We start from the raw sequence: 19,722 nt of genomic DNA, 5'->3' as shown, positions 1-19,722 counted from the left end.
CACTTTCTTGAAGTAGCACCATATATATTGCTGCACCAAGGTACTCGATCATTTATGTCATTAGCGTGCATTTACTGATACACAATATTACCCACACACACGAGATACACTGGACAAATGATTGGGTTCAAAGGAAACATACGTTTCTATTTATTTTAAAGTCATTCCGATGACAAATGATAATAATAATAATAATAATAATAATAATAATAATAATGATAATGACAATACTACTACTAATAATAACAATAATAATGATGATGATTCACATTCACAAGATAAAGTCAACAAAACTGAGCTTCCACAGTAGAATGTGCAGCCAAAGACAAAATAAAATAAAAATCAGAAAAAACAACCACTAAAAAAACCCAGTTGTCGTATAATATTTTGATTCTATGAATTAAGATTTATATTCATAAATGTTAAGACCAACATCCACTGTAGTCGAAAAATGCAGTAGTAGTCGAAAATCTTTTGAAACACTAAGACTTTTCAATTTCTCTCTATAACTTATTTTGGAAGTGCAAACGTAAACACTTGTGTGTCATTGTTTATAATTTTAATAAAAGCTGAATAAAGACAAAAACAGACAGAACGAAACCGTAAGTACCGCCGCCAAGTTGAGGACTCCGGCTATTTCAGTGATACACTGCATCTCATGAGAAATGTAGTTTGTACTGTTTCAAACGCAGTCACGAATCCTCACCCAGAACTACAACTCCCATGTCCGGAAGTTAGTGCAACAGCGGAGGCGCGTCGTTCAGAAACAGGCGCGTTTGTGTGGTTCAGTGACTCAGGAACATGTTGGGGCAAGTACCGACGTCAAAAACTTTGAAATAGCTGTTTATATGTATTTAACTGTATAAACCTCGACATTAAGTTATCGTCTTTAGGCGTTTTTCGTGTGAAGGTCGACAGAATGTTTATTCGTAATCATGTGATGTCTGTTGGAGGCATCATGTACCAGTGCACCTCCCTCCCTGTGAGAAACTTCTCTGTCTGCCGATACCTAAGCTCCCCAAAAAGACGCAGCTCATACAGTTTAGTAGACAGTGAGCGGTACTCCTCTCTCGTAAAGACGGTCATGTCCTCCAAAGTCAGCTCCCAAACTCCAGAGACTCTACTTGCGGAAGATGAGCACATCTATGGACGTGTAGTCAAGGCTCATATGCCCCCCACAGTGTCCGAGATGAGGGAACCGAAATCCCTCCATCCGTTCTTGCTTCATGAAAAGACTGAAGAAACAGACGAGGCAGAGTCAGGACCTCCACTACGGATCATTCTAAAAAGGGGTCAAGACAGGGCTTCCATACCGAGTGTGACGCGTGTTCTTCAGCAGACGCTTTCCTCGGAACAGATCTTTTATCTGGAGAGATGGAAGAAGAAGATGATTGCGGAACTTGGAGAAGATGGCTTCAAGGAATACAGTCAAAGTAAGTCTATTAACTTATACCAGTACAGGTTAAGCGTTGTTTTTGTGTGTCTGGTTCAAGACACACAGAGACGTTGGTTTCCTTTTTATTACATAGTTGACCTAAAATCCATACATTTTGTTTCCAAACAGACTTGTTTAGGCAAGGGAAACGTTTCCATACAGCAGTGGATGACATTCTGATGTCAGATGCAACAAAGAAGGACGGACATGCTTCGGACACACTAGAGCTTCCTCCTGAAATTCAGGGTTACATGGAGAGCATCTCTCACATACTGGAAGATGTTAGTGCAGTGAGAGCTATTGAAAGCACTGTACAACATGACACCTTAAAGTATCTGGGAATTGTGGATTGTGTCGCTCGCTACAGGTACGTAAACAGTCATTTTGCAGACACAAGTTGACTGTGTTCTTGTCCCACTATCTTCACTACAGTTGTTTTTCTTTACCCGCAGAGGTGTACTTTGTGTTATTGACTGGAAGACGTCAGAAAAGCCAAAGCCATTCCTGAGCAACACGTACGACAACCCCATTCAAGTGGCAGCCTATGCTGGGGCTCTGAACAACGACGGCAACTACAAATACCAGGTGTTCTATTGAGATGCACTGATCTTACATTCCCAGATGTTCACCCATTTTCACCAGATTTATGATTTGAAGTACAGTTTATAGAATATTGGAAGAATATGAAATTATTTATCTTTGTGATCAGCATATGTCAGACTAACAGGTAAAATTTCCTGTGCGACCGATTGGTTCCTCCTGCAGGTTGAACATGGACTCATTGTAGTGGCCTATAAGGATGGCTCACCAGCCCACGCTCATAAGTTGAGCTCAGAGCTGATGCTGCAGTACTGGAACATTTGGTTGCAACGTCTTGAGAAGTTTACAGAACTGAGGTAAACCCATCAGAGAATTTTTTTTCCCCCTTCCTTTAAATACTGTATGTTCTGTTGACTCTCACGGAATTGCATTTATACCATTTCACGTTGATTAATCTGAAAATTAAATGTATAGTTGACTAGTAATTGGTGAATCAAGAGGGATTTTTAATTCAAATGAACAGCCATCAAGCTAGGTAGAAAATTTGAATTACTGTACTGTCATATTATTAATTAAAATCGTCAGTATTACAATTTACAAATTAAATGTAAGTTACAACAAGCAGCAGAACAGCCTGGACAGTATTGAAATCTGCTGAGTTAAATGGGCACAATATTTGCATTATGAATTTATCTTGTCATTACAGTTCCAGTCACGTGTCAAGTGCCTTCTCGCAAAAGAAATGAGATGTTGAAGAGAGTTCTGTAAGTACATATCAAAGAAGGTTCTGAACCCAAAGGAAAAATACAGTATAACTATGCTTACCATGCTGTAGGATGTCAACACTTATCTCGCCCCTTTTCTGTGCTACAAAAGATTAATTATTAGCTTATTAGAGACTCATTAGAATATACACTACATTCTTCTCATGGCACATAGTCTCTTGGACTTTGGAATATTACAGATCTGCATGTATACATGCAACAATAGTTTGACTCCCAAACACATTATCTGGGTGTATTTATGAAACATTGAGAAATGACACTTAACATTTTTACATGTATTTTCAATGTCCAGTTTTAGTTGGAATATCACAAGTATTATTTTTTTTTATTATTAAGTATTGACTGCTTGCATTTTATCTGAACACCTTTAGAGGTCCAGTATAAATCCCATCGGAGCTGGATGGCTTTACAGGATCATAAAGTGGATGAGGAGGATTTGCCATTTGAATTTCCTGTGGTGGACCTTGGTGAGGTGCTACACGAGGATCCAGGAGAAGATGGAGGTGCCCAATACTAAAACTCAAATCAAAATCCCAATCATGGATTATATAACTACACACGTGCCACAGTCCCAAGGTGATATACCTTATGATCAAGATTACAATTGCCTTACAATATCTTTAAAATATCACATGAAAAAAAAAAACCCAGTTACAAAATCAGTAATTGAAATGAATCCACCCTGCCCTGTATGAGGGATCCTCAGTAAAGCCAAGGTTTTTAAAGAGCCTGTAGGAAATGATGTTCTCCTCCTCGATGAAGCAGAAGGCCGGGTGTCCCTCAGCACAGAGTCTTTTTGCCATAGTGCTGACCAGAACTTTGGCATACCCTTTCCCTCTGTGCTCTGGCACAGTGTACAACAGGCCCATGGCACAGTACTCGTACAACAGAATCCAGGACACCGGCTGATCCTGTCCGTCAGTGATGCAGTACGACGGATAATTGCTAATGAAATGTTTAACGGTGTTGTAACTCTGCTCATTCCCTCCAAACTTCCATGTTTTATTCACCAAGTCAACATGGGAAATGTCAAGGGAGGAAATCCTTGATTCAAGATCACTGCAGGGAAAGAGACATTTATGATACCATTACTTGATTAGGAAAACTTCTACTTTCATATACAGATTTTAGTGAAAGTATACTGAAGTTTTAAGAGCGTACCTATCAACTGTTGGTGTGAGAAGATGGCTGCTGTCTGCCAAATACACGAGGTGAACCACACACATGTATCTCAACTTAACATCTCTCTCAGAAGACACTTCTTTAAGTATGGGGTCTTGGGACAAGTCAAATCCTGAAGTAAAAAAAGAAAGATTTGAAAACATACTTCAAATAGCAAAAGTTAAAGTATCCACTGCTGAAAAATCACAAACATGTTGCTTGTGACATATTCTTACTGTGATGGTTTTTGTTTTTGTTTTAAGATTGTCAGAGTTGTAGAATTCCATTTATAATGTAGAAACTACAACAATAATGAGGCAAAGTGGTTCAACACATAACTGAGAAATGTATTGAAGTGCAGTAACTATTTATGCACAGTGTATTTTGTGTGCTCTTTTCGTCTCTGTCACACTGTATGGTGGGGTTAATAAAGTATTCTTCATTTGATCGAACTGCATAATAGAGGATATTACACCACACAGTTCTGTTGTGACTAAATAATAAAGCACATCATCACAGAAGGCAGTGCTCTCACCTCCTGCCATGAAATCCAAACTCCAGTCTATTACATTATCGTCCATCAGCATTTTTCTTAAAGCCTGCTCCTCAGTGCTGTAGCATGCCACCCTTTTCCTGGACTCCAGAACACCTTTGGTCTGTGAAGTAAGAACAAACCAAACTCATGTGTCATGGACAAAAAAAGGTAAATGCAATCATGTGGAATATAGACATTTCAGTCTGGGGATGCTACAACGCATTTAGCTTATTTCTGGCGAGATGAACTCACCTTAAGGTCAGGTCGGCAAATGATGACCTTAAACTTGGGCCATGAATCAACAACTACCTCCTGTGTAGTTGGTTTGTTCCTGTTTATATTATAAAGGTATCCGTAGACCTAAAAACAACAACAACAATCTAAATTCAAAATTCGGGCTGCAGTGGTTTACAGGTGTAGCATAAATACATGCAAGTTTATATACCTTATAACTCTGAGGTAGATGCTTGAACAGAACTCCTTCTGCAATCTCCAGTTCGCTTTTGTTAAGGATCTTCATGTTTAGTTGGTGGAACTTGACTGAATGGCTGGTTTTCACACGTAGGTCCAAAGTCCGGACTTCTTCAGTTATCTGTGCTTATCAAAATGTCGTCCGACCAGACAAGTTTATTTTGTATTGTCTTGTAATTATATAGGCGGTGCGCATGACGCGCAGTCAGCTGCGGGGCCACTCTTCTCCTGCAGCCGTGGCGTGGCGAGGCGAGGCGAGGCAAGTAGAGCTAGTGGAAATGCGCCTGGTATGGGTCACCGAGTCAGAATAAGCTGGTGTCAGCTGGCTGGACACAAATGAAGACGAACAGTGCCGACCTGTAGATCGGGGTTTAAACTACTCAACAATCCTAAAAACGTGGGTTAATTTCCAACAACTACCAGGGAAATCACCGTCGATCGCGAACTGCGGTCAAGTGAGCCGTCATTCGTTTTCGCGTGGTCAAGTGAGCCGTCATTCGTTTTTAAGTGCGCCCGTGCAGTCGAACTTACGGTAAAAGCTGGGAGTCGGCTGAGAATCAGCGCTGGTTTGATACCGAGCGAGATCACTACCGGTTTTCAAAATAAGACAAGTGCATTCAATCGAGCTGATAGCCAGAAGCTATTGAACTATATATTTTCCTTAACTTATTTAGATTTTTACTGTACAGTAAAATCACTTTGGCCCATAAGTTCTGACAATGGTTGGCACAGTTGAACTCAGGAGCATGCTGACTACTACCTCAGTCATTATCAAACATTTTTACTGTATAATTTTTGAGAAATTAATCCTCAAAATTGTCTCTTTTTTACTCAGAAAAAGGCAGAAAACTCAATTTTTACTGTACAATAAAATCACTTTGGCCCATAAGTTCTGACAATGGTTGGCACAGTTGACTTCAGGGGCATGCTGACTACTACCTCACTCATTATCAAACATTTTTACTGTATAATTTTTGAGAAATTAAGCATCAAAGTTGATTACCACAGACATTTCACCCTGCTCTTTCAAAACTGAATAACATTTTCTTTACTTTAGGAGCATTTTTACAATGCAGAAGATGGTAGTGGGTATCTGGCATGGCAACTGAAATTTGTTAAAAAGGCAGCATCAGAGGGACAAAAGAAGACCTCCCGTTGGTCACCAACACTAATCAGTAGATATGTGACATTGATTGTAGTTGGAGTCAGAATTAGTACACCTAGCTAGTGTTAAATTTAGGAAAAAACGCTCACTTCTCACAGATGTACTGTATGACTAATCTCAGAATGATAGACCTTTGTTTCTCTTAAATTTGCTGTCAGAATAGTAATAGTATTTTTTCTTAAATTGGTCTGAAATTGAACATTCTAAAACCTGCAGAAACCCTGAAGGACACAATGTAATGTGATATACTTGTATAAAGCAGACAAATCCAGTAATCTGTATCTGTCCCACCACGGTTACAGGTGGTCCAAAGGCTGAGAGAGACCCATTCAGAGAGGAAAACTGGCTAATGACAGAAAACCTGTGTTGCAAGGCCATTTCACTGATGAAGCATACAGCATATTTTATGAATAAAGTAACACAACGTTAAGCCAGTAATCAAGAAAAAAGGCTGACATATTTCACAATGCAAATGAAATACTAGTTTCCAAATATTATGCTACAGTTTGACTTATGGTGGGCCTAAAAGTATATTTTTTTTTGTACATCTCAGCTTATTAACATGTGGATATAAAAACATTTGATTGTTTAATTTTTATTATTATTAAAAACCCTCTCAGGTAAATACAGCCACGGTGATGTTGGCAAGATACTTTATTTGAAAACAAAACTGAATTATGAATATAAAAACAGATAACATGTCAAAAAAGATAAAGTAGAAATATAAAGTAACTACAATATACCATAACTAATTACATAAATATACAGTAAATACTACAAACATAAAGCGTATACATTATTGTTTGAACTAGTGTACAGTGTGAAATAAAATTGTGACATTTGACCCATTTATTTAAATATCTACTTCCTCTTCTCTGCAGCCCATCTGATGTTTTCTGCCTCATGAAAGTGTGTGTGTGTAAAACAAAGTCACCGCAGTTTCATGCAGCCGCGATGACTCCGCCCAGGACCATAGAGTAAAAAGGGCCATTCTGTGGCAGTTAATTCTGATGCCACTGCTTTGAATGAAGAGGGAAGAGAGATTTTTTTTGTTTGTTTTCAATCAACCATTACTAATGTATTGAAATACTGTATGTACACCATAATCCATTCTTCCTACCATCCATAAAATTGGTCTCCTCTCCATTTAGAAAAAAAAACAGCCTTGTTTCTGTTGCTGTTGTCTAATTCCTCTGTGTACCAGCTTCTTACTTTACTCTGTTTTAGTTGGACTATGACAATTATTATTATTTTTTTATTATTAAGTATTGTCTGCTTTCATTTTATCTTATTATCGACACCCTTAGAGGTCCAGTATAAATCCCATTGCTCTGGAGCTGGGTGGCTTTACAGGATCATAAAGTGGATGAGGAGGATGTGCCATTTGAATTTCCTGTGGTGGACCTTGGTGAGGTGCTACACGAGGATCCAGGAGAAGATGGAGGTGCCCAATACTAAAACTCAAGTCAAAATCCCAAGCATGGATTATATAACTACACACATGCCACAGTCCCCAGGTGACAGACCTTATGATCAAGATTACAATGTCTTTAAAATATCAGTAGTGGTGATCAACCTTTTACATGACATACCCAAATATCAGCTACACATTCCTAGTAATTGAATTGAATCCACCCTGCCCTGTATGAGGGATCCTCAGTGAAGCCAAGGTTTTTAAAGAGCCTGTAGGAAATGATGTTGTCTTCCTCGATGAAGCAGAAGACCGGGTGTCCCTCAGCACGGAGTCTTTTTGCCATAGTGCTGACAAGAACTTTGGCATACCCTTTCCCTCTGTGCTCTGGCACAGTGTACAACAGGCCCATGGCACAGTACTCGTACAACAGAATCCAGGAAACTGGCTGATCCTGTCCGTCAGTGATGCAGTACGACGGATAATTGCTAATGAAATGTTTAACGGTGTTGTAACTCTGCTCATTCCCTCCAAGCTTCCAGTTTTTATTCACCAAGTCAACATGGGAAATGTCAAGGGAGGAAATCCTTGATTCAAGATCACTGCAAGGAAAAAGACATTTATGATAGCATTAACTGATTAGGAAAACATCTACTTTCATATACAGATTTTAGTGAAAAATCTTCTGAAGTATACTGAAGTTTTAAGAACGTACTTATCAACTGTTGGTGTGAGAAGATGGCTGCTGTCTGCCAAATACACGAGGCGAACCACAGACATGTATCTAAACTTAACATCTCTCTCAGAAGCCACTTCTTTAAGTATGGGTGCTTGGGACAAGTCATATGCTGAAGTTTAAAAAAGAAAGATTTGAAAACATGTACCATATTATGAGCTAAATATACTTCAAATAGCAAGTGAAATTATCCACTACAGAAAAAACTTAAACATGCTTGTGACATATTCTTACTGTGATAATAAATGTGTTTTTAAGATTGTCAAAGTTGCAGATTTCCATTTGTAATGTATTGAAGTACAATAACTATTTATGCAGTGTATTGTGTGTGCTCTTTTTATCTCTGTCACACTGTACGGTGGGGTTAATAAAGTATTTTTCATTTGATCGAACTGCAATAATAACTGCATAATAGCGGATATTATTATTAACACAGAGTTCTGTCGTGACTAAATAATAAAGCACGTCATCACAGAAGGCAGTGCTCTCACCCGTCATGAAATCCAAACTCCAGTCTATTACATTATCGTCCATCAGCATTTTTCTTAAAGCCTGCTCCTCAGTGCTGTAGCATGCCACCCTTTTCCTGGACTCCAGAACATCTTTGATCTGTGAAGTAAGAACAAACCAAACTCATGTGTCATGGAAAAAAAAAGGTAAATGCAATCATGTGGAATATAGACATTTCAGTCTGGTGATGCTACAATGTATTTAGCTTATTTCTGGTGAGATGAACTCACCTTAGGATTAGGTCGGCAAATGATGACTTTAAACTTTGGCCATGAATCAACAACTACCTCCTGTGCAGTTGGTTTGTTCCTGTTTATATTATAAAGGTATCCGTAGACCTAAAAAAAAAACAACAATCTAAATTCAAAATTTGGGCTGCAGGTGTAGCATAAATACATGCAAGTTTACATACCCTATAACTCTGAGGTAGATGTTTGAACAGAACTCCTTCTGCAGTCTCCAGTTCGTTTTTGTTAAGGATCTTCATGTTTAGTTGGTGGAACTTGACTGAATAACTGGTGTTCAATCAAACGTCCAGGCTTCTTCAGTCAAAAATAAATGGTTATCCACTTTGATTTCCTCGATACAAATTAACTTCTGAGACCTTGAGACTGAAAAAAACAACCCAGTTGTGCTGATCAAAATGCAGTCGTCGTCTTCTGTGATACTGTATGAGGACAGGTTCACAAGTTTGTTTTGTATTGGGTGGTTAGCGGTGCGCATGAAGCGCAGTAAGCTACAAGTGTGAGTATGCGCAGTTATTACTTGTAGGTAGTAGCGTGGTTACTGACGCCCTTCCCTGTACCCGAAATCGCCCCGAAGATCCAGTTGGGTTACTTTTTGTTTACGTCATCTAATGTCATCATGATGCGACTCATCCCCACTTTGTGGCTGTGTCCGCTTCATTGTGATGCCACTGATTTGAATATCTCCTGTGATCTTTTGAAGATGTTGAAATAGTTTTTGGCTAAACATTATGTACACCATAATTCCAGTCTATTCAGGCCTCAACCTGTTTGCAAGCTACTTCCCAGTTGAAAAAAAGTGGAAAAACCAGTGACAAGTGAAGAACATTAAAAACACATTGTGAAGTTCAGTCACTACTTTGATTTTCATTCATTTTACAATGAGTACAATAAGCAAAATGTAGGGAAAGCATTAAAGCAAAAGCACTCAATTCAAACGTTTTGAAAAAGAATCTGCATCGCCAAAGCACCAAGAGAAAGATTATCAATATACTTGTCATTTGTAAAATTAAAAAAAAACAAACATTTAATTTACAATGACAAAACCCCTGAACATTTGCTAACCATCATCACAAACACCAAAATATGTTTGAATACCTTTATTTAGCAGTGGTAGGTCAGCAAAATCAAAATAAAATGTGAATGCATTAAATGAAGTTCATAAGCAGCTTTGTTTTTAATTTCTATTAGGCAGAATTCAGTTCATAATAAACAATTTAATACACAACTATTGTAATGGTTATGGATTACTGCGACTGTAAAATGTACAGTATGGAGCTCTATTTGGCCATACCGCATAGGTTAGTGCAGTAGTAAATAATGAAGCTTTCAAAAGATGTTAATACTTGAGTATGCATTTTTGGACTATGGTTACACAGCAAACAATGACAACACTTTCGATCCTCCATGTCTTTCTGTGACTAGCATTCCTGTTTTAACAGCAACATTTTTTCCAGCCATGGTTGACTCCACACGGTAAATGTGCACGTGTAAGGCTGAGAAGAAAGGTTCAGAAAAGGGAGAAGTTTAGAATAAAAGGTCAGGGCGACAACGCCACCACTGATATTAGCAGTAGTAAACTATTATATCAAAACTATATAAAATAATGTTGACTTTGTTAAAATAATCTTTGGGTAAAATGACCATGGGTTTTAATATGTGACGCATCTCATTATTATTAAAAAAAAATACAGACTATCTAGTCTAGTGTCCACTAACTACCAATATAAAATAAAATGAGTGGACTCAGCAGTCAAAGTATTACCTGAGCTAAAGCAGGGTCCGGGTGGATGGCACACACTTCATTTGTGTTGTTCTTTCTGCAGTTGGTCCTCACCATTCTCACAGTGATGAAGTAATTGACTCCGGAGACAATCTGAATGGAGAAGTGAGTGAGAAATAAAGGAAATGGTGATCATGGTAAACCTCAATTATATGACATTCCATTAAGTTTCACTTTCAATGAACACAGCCTGTGTAATGATATGACTGATAAAAACTTACAGGGAAATATAAAACAGGGTAGAATACAGGTGCAAACTGTCAAAGCGATCTGCTAGCAGCTGCAAACAAACCCACTGCTGTCAAGTTGGACACTTTCAACTTCTCGTTTTCCTTCTGTGAGCTGACTTCAAGACTTTAGTTTGTTCTTTTTAGAAAGAACACTTCAAAGATGGATGATTAAACCTAATTTGTGTTGATAAAAGTGAACTTTGACCCTGGATTACTCTAAAACTACATAGAAATATACTAATAAAAAATGTGGGATTTTATACCAATTCAAAGATAGACAAATATTCTAATTTATGTTGCAAAAAGGGAAATTTGAGCCTCAAAAAATATGAAATCATACTTTTTTTAACTACTAATAAAAAATGTGCACTTTCAAAGATAGACAAAAAAAACTCCGTTTTGTTGTGAAGTAATTGAATAATTAGTTAATAATTAATATAAATAAATAAATAAAATGAGACAAGGTGAGATTACTTAATTCGTCCCACATTTGCAGTGTGACAGCAGCCAGAAATCACAAAAAGGTAGCGATGGAAGAAAAACAGGAATATTCAATGAGAATTAAATATATGCAGAAGAAATGTGCAACAGGGAGAACATAAAAAACAAGAAGAAAGACTATAGCTCGACTATACAATATAGACACAATGCATTTTACTCATTTGTTTTTTCCGGGCTTCGCTCAGCATTACGGTGAATGCTGCATTGTTGCTTGATTACTCATCTGGGCGGGGGTGTTGTTACGGAGATTTGCACACTGTTTTTGGGGAAGTTTGGAAAGCTCTGGCCTACAGAATTGCGGCCTGGATCTTTTTCTTTGAAAGTGATTTTGAGACCCACTACCATACACTCTGTCGACACTGAGGGCATATGTTACACTCTTGTATTAACTACGGAAGCACGTTTTAAAACACAAACGTTTCGGGAATCGACTAGTCAACGGTAACCGTTACTAACCTGTTTCTGAACACGGACCATACTCGCCACTTGGCTGAGGTACATGTTGTTGCTGCCTTCGTTGTGTTTGAGCACGGCGAACTGCAGGGCGTCCTGTACAGCGGCATCATTCATATCAGCGTCTACGCGGCCCCCGACCATTCTCTGAGCGAGCCCAACGGCGAGAAGAACCGCAAAAAAGGGAAATATGGCGTGACACTTCATGTTTCTGTCGCTGTCAGGACCAAACAACAGATCAACAACCTCCCGTTTGTTAGCCTTGACCAGTTATAAACAGCGACGTCACAGCCGTTACGTACACAGGGGGGTGGGATCGAACCACCGACCGTGATTACGTAGCCGCGATATCAAGGAGGGTTCCAGCGCTCATATTAAACGGCTTAGATTGGATGAGATTAGAGTAAAGTAGACCACAGACACGTCTGTGACGCGTGATCTAACTCCACTTTGTTTTAATACAATAACAACATACTATCATAAAGAAACGTCATGCAATTCTATAGTTTACAGCAGGTGCCACAAATAAATTGTCTTTAACCTTTATTTTACCAGAAGAACCTCTTTTCAAGGGAGTCCTGGCCAAGATGGGCAGCAGCAGATAAAAAAACCTCAACACAGTTACACAGTAAAGAAAACGGATGAAATTTACCAGCAGATTATGAGAAACAAGTGCATGTTGAGGAGTCAGCATCAAGAACTCTCCGTTTGTATTTGACAGTGCTCAAAGAACCTAGTTTTTCAGTCTTTCTGCAGCATATCACATGCAAAAGGTGCAGAATGGATAAAAGCCCTTTTACCCAATTCAGTATGGGCACGTGGAACAGAGAGGAACAAAACTTGTCCACTGATCTGAACAAAGTGGATGTTCACCTGATCACCAACATATAGTATAAGATTCAGCACTAAGAGAGCAAGGTCACAACCAGCAATGCTTTAATCAAGCAGGACCTCCATGATTATATTGATTGAAGGGGGTCCTCTGAGCAATAACTTTCAATACACTTTCTGCTCTACTTTTCCCAGAAAAGTGGCTTCCTGGAGACATGAGTTTGACAACAAAAAGCAGGCAGTAGTGATTCAACAATTACTCATAAAATGGAAAGTACAGATATAACCCCACCCCAGTAAGCAACATGGTTTTGCTGTGTTTGCAGTGGTCAAAGTGCACAAAAAACCAAAACAAACCCCAATGACACTATTACAACATATTCCTTTGGACTTGAGTAACTAGTCAGCATTTTGTAACAAGAAAAACATCTACATCTGTAACCATGAATGTATACTTAAATTAAATAAAACTGAAGCATGAAAGGTCTCCTCATATGTATGATTATGTAAAAAAATGGCATTCAATCCCTGTTGGTCTACTACATGGTTCTCACATGTCAGAACTCACTCATACTGAACCAGGAAATGACACTGCTGCAATCACAAACTCTGCATTAGTCAAAGCTTTTATGAGAAATTAAGAGTTGAACTATATCCAACACAAAATTTTAGTAATATTTGACATAGGGTTTGATATAGTTCAACTCTTAATAGTATAAACTGTGCAGGGAGGTTATGATGTTATGGGTCACCCCGATTGAAATGATATGGAGAAATAGTAAACAAGGTTTGTGTAAACAAGTATCAACTATACCACAGAAGTGACAAAGTCCATGCGCTTAATCAAAGAGAGCTTGTGAGATTTTTAACCAAAGACCAAGTTCTCATGCTGTCAAAACTCTGAATGTTTTCAATTCATGATGGTCGTGAGTATTTTTTTTTAGGTCAGGAATTAAATGTAGGCACACAGTAGGCATGAATATGAATTCATACACTTCCAAACAGGGCCGATATTAGATATTAATCCTTCAGTATTAGTAAAGTCACAATGATTTACAAATTACAGGACATCAGGCAGTAAACATATCTGAAGCATACGTTACAAATAACAGTAGTATTGTTCAGTAATGAGACTGCAGCTGTAACATGTAACTACAGAACTCACCCGTTTCATGCTGACTTTCAGAGACGGGTGGTGTGGGTAGTGCTGCTGCTGCATGATGCCAGACTTGTAGCTGTATTCAAACAGAATACATCCATACTGTCACACCACTGCATTAAGTTTGTTGTGTCATTCTATTTCAGTTGATAAATAAACTTTATTTTAATTGACTGATACCTACATTTACTGTAATTACAAACAGGGTTGTACCATTCAGTAACAACAACTTACATGCTTCAGAGAGTGGTGTTTAAGTGGATGTTTGATCAGAAGGCCTCTCTCCAGCACCTGTTCGGGGTGTCTGTAAATATTTTTTGAGTGCATCTAGACAGAGTAGATAAACTTATTACTATACAAGCAAAAAACCAACAAAAAACTGCCAAGGCTTGCATTCACTTTACTTGGCTACTGAATTTCAGCCCAATATCAAACAAGTACAGTAAGAGGAGAACTAAGCAGCAGCAGAAACTGTGTCAATGGGCACACAGTTGTTAATAATAGTAATGACTATGATATGATAATTAATTTTCAACTCTACCAAACATAGTGACATGCAGAGACGATAACTGTGTAGAAACCATCACATAATCTAACGAATGATCTAACTTTGACATTCTTCTCATCACAAACACATACAGCGCCGATGCAGTGCATTTCACATTAAACAAACTAGGTAGCACGCTAGCACACATAAACGTCTTCACACAAAAAGGCCTAAAAAATAATAATAATAATAATAATAATAATAATAATAATAAAAAAAGTAATGTTACCTTTATATAGCGATTTCTTCTCCTCCTCCTCCTCCTCTTGCGATTCTGTGCGCCCTAGGGCTTGGACGGCCCAGTGAGTAAAACATCACCTGTCTGTCACCTGACCTGACCCCCAGCTGTTAGCTTGTAACCTTGTCCAAAAAAGTGGATAAGTTCAAAAGCCATTGATCCACTCTAAGAGACATGCAACTATAGTACTTTTTTTCCCCACAACTACTGATTTGCAAATGTTCACACATCACATTGTTTTGCTTTTATCTGCCACTGAAATTGCAACACTGCTGAACTCATATGAAGGTTTTAATAAATGTAAACATACATACAGATGACACTGACAATCCAATGTGTCCACAGATTAGATTAAACACAGCAATACAATGCATCAAACCTCTCAAGTTATGTTCATTAAAAATATATTTCACCACCGTGTTGTTTTGTTAAATAACCCTTTGAGATCCTTAAGGACAAATGTATATATATAAAAAAAATCATTATTTATAAATATAAACAATAATATACAACATTTCCTAACCTCAAATGATGACAAAATAAGAAAATACACTTCATTGCTTGTGTCAACTCACTGTTGCTTGAGCTGACATTGTTTTAATCACAAGTAGAAACAAAATTAAACTATAAAACATACATAACTCATTTAAAAATGTATTTAAACCACCATTAAAATGTAATTTTTGTATAGAGAGCTCTAATACCAGAATGTGCACTGCCCAACTCTTGGAGTCAGTTACAGAATCCCTTGATGGTCAACGGTGCCTGAAACCACACATAATCCTGCCAGTCCAACACCTCTGCTCTCGGTTCCTTACAGGAGCTGGGATCTGTAGACAGAGCAATAATTTGCTTCTTTACACAAGCCGGCACTTTAAATTGCAGTTTCGGACGGAACCAACCGACTCCGCAATCCCTGTGAGCCAGCACCAAGACCGTGGTGGGCATTAAACGAACAGGTCTGGTGTCAGACAAAAGGTCAGCCACAAAAAGTGTGCGGAACAGTTGCCTTAAGCATGAAGATACCCTTAGGCATTGATCTCCCCCTGCCAAAACCAGTGCCTCCATGTTTATCTCATACAGTTCTTTGGGCAGGACAAGGGAGCCACCCATGAGGAACAGCACACGGGGTACCCTGCTCAGAGAAAAAAGCACCTCCAGCTGCTGTAACACCTCCTCTAGATCCTGTAGAGTTTGCTGACACTTCCGCCCGTCCATGTCTGCAGACTGCACCAGCCTGCGACTCACTGTGTCTCTGTCCTGAAAAACAAAATATATGCCACACACCTTTAGTTATACCATTTACATGTCTGACTTTTTTTTATTCTAATATTTCGATTTGCACAACAGTCAACAACAGTTGGTTTGCAACAGTAATCATCACACCAACTCACACGGTTACATAAATATAATAATTAAGGATGTCTGCAGTCTTTTTACTACAGAGGATCTGCTGATACCTAGAAATTATCTGAAACTTGTGTTTATACACCTTTTCCAAGGTCAAATTTCAAGCACTCTCAAGATACATTTTCATGGTTTTCCAGCACCGTAGCTACAGCTGTGGCAAATCAGACTTTTACTAAACAAATGCATATGTACTCAATATGATTATTTTACTTTTAAACCACATTAAAAGAGATGGTATTAAGATACAAACAACCATAATAGTCAGTCACCCATTCAGGCAAGCTCCAGTTGGAGCAGTTTTCGTTTAGACTCTCCACCTTATTTTAGTCCTCCATCTGACATGCAAAGTATTAAGTCAGATAGCTATTTGTTGTGAAAGAAATACAGTAAATATTTCAAGCATTTTCAAGCACTTCAAAAATAACACATTTAAATTCAAGCACTTTTGAGGATTTCAAGCACCCATACAAACAATTGATTCTTGCATATGCCTACATAACAGAGCTGCACAAAACACTAATTGAGAAAAATGGTCAGTCAGTAAAATCAATAACATTCCTATCTGAAGTTACCACTGGTAGAGAAAGATGGAGAGGGAGGGCTGAGGTTTAGCAAAGGCGGCTCTGTCTGTTGTTTGTGAACAACAGCAGTTAAACTGTAACTGCTCACTATTAATAAAAGTAGCAGACAGCTTACACTTATGGAAAGCCCTGCAGTTGGCACACCCCTACCCACAGCTGGGTAGGGGTGATGCTGACTGCTTATCAGTTTAAAAAAAAAAGAAGCCAAGATTAGCTCCATTCCAATTCCTGAGATGAAGATTGCCATGATAAATCTAAGTATAAATGCATCTACATACATACATACATACATACATACAGCAGCATCAAAACAATAATGAAAATTTGGTTTGTCATCACATAAGTAAACTTCACATCTAATAACGTGTTCACCTGCACAGAGGATTGCCGTTTCTGTTGAGAATACAGCAGCTGATCATACGTCATGGGTAGCTGCTGCCGCTGATAGAGAATACACTTGAGGATCTCACTGACGAAGCGGCAGCAGCCTTCTTGGGTTACAGCGCCAGGAAAGACGACATCCACACAGCCTTGCTCCTGTGCTTTTTTCACCACCTCAGCGTCATTGTCCTCTGTGTTACTGTGTTGTTTATTGGCAATTTCATCGGATTCTTGCAAACTGCTGTCACTAGGAGTGTCCTCGTGGATAATGTCTGTCCAAACGGGAGCAGGAATAATGTCATTAGAGTAAACAACAGGCCTGTTCCTCTCAATTTTAGAAAGTTAAATGTTAATGAAATCTTTAGGCCAGTTTTCCAAGAGACTTTTTGTCTGCATTTACAAAATGATAATCATAAAATTGTATATTGTACAGTGCTTTTCAAGGTATTTAAGGCTGTTTTAACACGTTTAAACCTCACATATAACCGCTGTGCAAGAATTACAGAGCTACTTTGATTAAACAAAAGTAGCGTCAGGGAAATAGTGACTTAATGCATATTTGAAAATGTCCAATATTGTGTATAAAGTACAAGTAAGTAAGAAGATGCCATCTGCCATCTTGAGTTTCTTCACTCATCCTGACATGACTTGCTGATATAGACCTTTATCTTTTACCACATCGTATAAACTTGAACTCCGCTAGTGCATTTCAGTGTTCTTGGTCGGTCTGTCAGCATGTGAGCTGCACCAAGGATCTCCTCTGTGTACATATCTTTGTAGCAATAAATGTTTATATTACATAAGGACAAGTGAGGCTCATCAGGTTTGATTTCCCAGAGTAAATAATTCCATGTAATGTGTACATCTGTGCAGAAGATTTTTTTTTTCAGCATTAAGAGCAACACATACATACTTATGAATTAAGACATTCATAATTCATAAGAATGGTTTTATTAGATTATAAATAATGTCGTAATAATATAACCATTCACTGATGCCAATCAAGGTTTATAACTCTATAAAATACATGACAGTTTAGTGAGAGAATCATTTTTCTTTGATGGAATCAAAGTAAATGCTTTCTGAGAAAGTCTGCATCTCCAACACAACAAGAGAAGCCCACTAAGCCTACATCAGGTCAAAAACCAACATTTAATTGGTAGACAGGATATTCACTACTGATCACTATTGTCATTCTTACTAGTTTCAAACTAGTTACAGATTATCTGCAATACAGTTTTTACTGGTCAGAATGATGTGACTTTTGCATTTACATGAATGAGATGTGTCATTATAGACATCTACACTTCAGTTACAATGAATGTCATAATGACTAGTCATAATTCAAGTTCAAGAAATCTTGGATTGAGTTTCACATAGTCAGAATGAAGTTGTAGATTTCCCAAACTCCAATTGTGAGTAGTCTTCATGACATTGTTGATATCTGAAACTAGAGCTATTCACAATTGTATATCTCTATTTGACAAACCCCATACACACGAATGGCAAAATTGAAAACTTGCAGATATCTTAGACTTTAGTTTTGACCAGTACGAATGACGTCACACATATCTACAAACTGCACACAATGACAAGTCAACATTACGTCACAGATATCTGTAACAGTACTTCCAAACAGTCAAACTTTGCGATTCAATGTTTAAATGATTTGCTATATATTATGTACAAGCATTAGCAGTGGTGACATGATGCTGCCTGGCTGGGGAAAATGTTTTAACGGCTTACCATAGGACTCATTATGGTAAGACGTTAAAACACTGAATTGCTACATTTGACAATCCAGAAATATAATTACAGACACCAACATCCTAACTTTATTATTTTCCAGTTTTAACTAACAGTTAAATGCCAGTCATGTGAGAGATATTTATAATCCACACAGCGGTTGTCCCTCACCACGGCCTACCTGCAGTGATGACTGAAGAGGGCGCAGCGACGTTTTCCTTGTCTTCGCTACTGTTTACATTCTGTTGCTGGGAATTTGAACCAAAATTATGGGATATGTCTTTCGATGGCGATTCATTTTTCGCCTCTATAAACGTGCTTGCGGCGGTTGGCAAGTGCTGTTCGACGATTTCCGCAGAAGTTCGGCATGAACGCGAGTCGTCGGGAACACTTTGTAAAGCTTTTCGTGTTGTATTCGATTCCTGTTGAGCGCTCGTGTCCTTTTCTGAAGAAAACGATAGTCGTCGATTTAAGCCATGTTCCACACTTTTAGTAGTGGACTCACTGCCCGAGTCCTCTAAACTCGATGTAAGTTTAAATACTTCGTGGATTTCTGCCATAGTTTTGAATATCCCCGCTGCGTCTCTGCCGCACTGCATCATGGGAATCGTGGGTTGGCTTCAATGCCGCGTTCACGTTACACGGAAATAATCGGAAAGAACTACTTCTCTTTTGAAAACGCATATTATGATCCAAATATTGTTCCAAACACATCGAAAAATCTGTTTATTCTTGCATGTAACCGGTTATTTTATACTCCATCAAAGTAATTCAATAAAGATTTAAAATCCAAAGCACATTTCTAGAAAATAAAAGCATGTCTTATGTTCTTTTTTCTATTTATGTTGTAAGCATTTTAAGAAACAGC

At 38.3% G+C, this 19,722-nt stretch overlaps 5 protein-coding genes across 5 annotated transcripts; 1 reads left to right on the top strand and 4 right to left on the bottom strand.

Annotated features, from left to right (window-relative positions):
• Positions 1 to 784: 784 nt before the first annotated feature.
• Positions 785 to 4,368, top strand: mgme1 (mitochondrial genome maintenance exonuclease 1). The gene is made up of 6 exons (XM_058652379.1): positions 785 to 1,433; positions 1,565 to 1,802; positions 1,888 to 2,020; positions 2,201 to 2,331; positions 2,682 to 2,739; positions 3,132 to 4,368. The coding sequence occupies exons 1-5, from the start codon at positions 920 to 922 to the stop codon at positions 2,719 to 2,721; spliced, it is 1,056 nt and encodes a 351-aa protein (XP_058508362.1). The 5' UTR covers positions 785 to 919; the 3' UTR covers positions 2,722 to 2,739; positions 3,132 to 4,368.
• Positions 3,420 to 5,628, bottom strand: LOC131474489 (glycine N-acyltransferase-like protein 3). The gene is made up of 5 exons (XM_058652380.1): positions 4,902 to 5,628; positions 4,709 to 4,816; positions 4,457 to 4,577; positions 3,922 to 4,054; positions 3,420 to 3,819 (listed from the first exon to the last, which is right to left on the bottom strand). The coding sequence occupies exons 1-5, from the start codon at positions 4,974 to 4,976 to the stop codon at positions 3,420 to 3,422; spliced, it is 837 nt and encodes a 278-aa protein (XP_058508363.1). The 5' UTR covers positions 4,977 to 5,628.
• Positions 5,629 to 7,313: 1,685 nt separating this feature from the next.
• On the bottom strand, positions 7,314 to 9,955 carry LOC131473505 (glycine N-acyltransferase-like protein 3). The gene is made up of 5 exons (XM_058650741.1): positions 9,162 to 9,955; positions 8,980 to 9,087; positions 8,731 to 8,848; positions 8,219 to 8,351; positions 7,314 to 8,105 (listed from the first exon to the last, which is right to left on the bottom strand). Exons 1-5 carry the CDS (start codon positions 9,234 to 9,236, stop codon positions 7,706 to 7,708), a joined length of 834 nt encoding a protein of 277 aa, XP_058506724.1. The 5' UTR covers positions 9,237 to 9,955; the 3' UTR covers positions 7,314 to 7,705.
• Positions 9,956 to 10,079: 124 nt separating this feature from the next.
• Positions 10,080 to 12,248, bottom strand: LOC131473506 (cystatin-C-like). The gene is made up of 3 exons (XM_058650742.1): positions 11,965 to 12,248; positions 10,760 to 10,870; positions 10,080 to 10,490 (listed from the first exon to the last, which is right to left on the bottom strand). Exons 1-3 carry the CDS (start codon positions 12,166 to 12,168, stop codon positions 10,416 to 10,418), a joined length of 390 nt encoding a protein of 129 aa, XP_058506725.1. The 5' UTR covers positions 12,169 to 12,248; the 3' UTR covers positions 10,080 to 10,415.
• Positions 12,249 to 15,284: 3,036 nt separating this feature from the next.
• Positions 15,285 to 19,492, bottom strand: mad2l1bp (MAD2L1 binding protein). Its single transcript, XM_058651898.1, has 3 exons — positions 19,036 to 19,492; positions 17,100 to 17,380; positions 15,285 to 15,996 (listed from the first exon to the last, which is right to left on the bottom strand). The coding sequence occupies exons 1-3, from the start codon at positions 19,454 to 19,456 to the stop codon at positions 15,469 to 15,471; spliced, it is 1,230 nt and encodes a 409-aa protein (XP_058507881.1). The 5' UTR covers positions 19,457 to 19,492; the 3' UTR covers positions 15,285 to 15,468.
• Positions 19,493 to 19,722: the final 230 nt, after the last annotated feature.

The sequence above is a fragment of the Solea solea genome, chromosome 15, assembly GCF_958295425.1.
Source record: "Solea solea chromosome 15, fSolSol10.1, whole genome shotgun sequence".
In the NCBI taxonomy this organism is placed as follows: domain Eukaryota; kingdom Metazoa; phylum Chordata; class Actinopteri; order Pleuronectiformes; family Soleidae; genus Solea; species Solea solea.
The sequence above is the reverse complement of the archived record's forward strand: the minus strand, read 5'-3'. Positions and strand labels throughout refer to the sequence as shown.

Coding starts and splice junctions, on each gene's coding strand:
- mgme1 (XM_058652379.1), top strand. CDS start 920: ATGTTTATTCGTAATCATGTGATGTCTGTTGGAGGCATCATGTACCAG. Junction 1,803..1,887: donor GATTGTGTCGCTCGCTACAG/GTACGTAAACAG, acceptor CTTTACCCGCAG/AGGTGTACTTTGTGTTATTG. Junction 2,332..2,681: donor GAGAAGTTTACAGAACTGAG/GTAAACCCATCA, acceptor TTGTCATTACAG/TTCCAGTCACGTGTCAAGTG.
- mad2l1bp (XM_058651898.1), bottom strand. CDS start 19,456: ATGATGCAGTGCGGCAGAGACGCAGCGGGGATATTCAAAACTATGGCA. Junction 17,381..19,035: donor CTCTTCAGTCATCACTGCAG/GTAGGCCGTGGT, acceptor CCGTTTGGACAG/ACATTATCCACGAGGACACT. Junction 15,997..17,099: donor AACGGCAATCCTCTGTGCAG/GTGAACACGTTA, acceptor TTTGTTTTTCAG/GACAGAGACACAGTGAGTCG.
- LOC131473505 (XM_058650741.1), bottom strand. CDS start 9,236: ATGAAGATCCTTAACAAAAACGAACTGGAGACTGCAGAAGGAGTTCTG. Junction 9,088..9,161: donor ATCTACCTCAGAGTTATAGG/GTATGTAAACTT, acceptor TTTTTTTTTTAG/GTCTACGGATACCTTTATAA. Junction 8,352..8,730: donor GAGTTTGGATTTCATGACGG/GTGAGAGCACTG, acceptor TTTAAACTTCAG/CATATGACTTGTCCCAAGCA.
- LOC131474489 (XM_058652380.1), bottom strand. CDS start 4,976: ATGAAGATCCTTAACAAAAGCGAACTGGAGATTGCAGAAGGAGTTCTG. Junction 4,817..4,901: donor ATCTACCTCAGAGTTATAAG/GTATATAAACTT, acceptor TGTTGTTTTTAG/GTCTACGGATACCTTTATAA. Junction 4,578..4,708: donor TTTGCCGACCTGACCTTAAG/GTGAGTTCATCT, acceptor CTTACTTCACAG/ACCAAAGGTGTTCTGGAGTC.
- LOC131473506 (XM_058650742.1), bottom strand. CDS start 12,168: ATGAAGTGTCACGCCATATTTCCCTTTTTTGCGGTTCTTCTCGCCGTT. Junction 10,871..11,964: donor TGGTCCGTGTTCAGAAACAG/GTTAGTAACGGT, acceptor TTCTCCATTCAG/ATTGTCTCCGGAGTCAATTA. Junction 10,491..10,759: donor CGGACCCTGCTTTAGCTCAG/GTAATACTTTGA, acceptor CTTTCTTCTCAG/CCTTACACGTGCACATTTAC.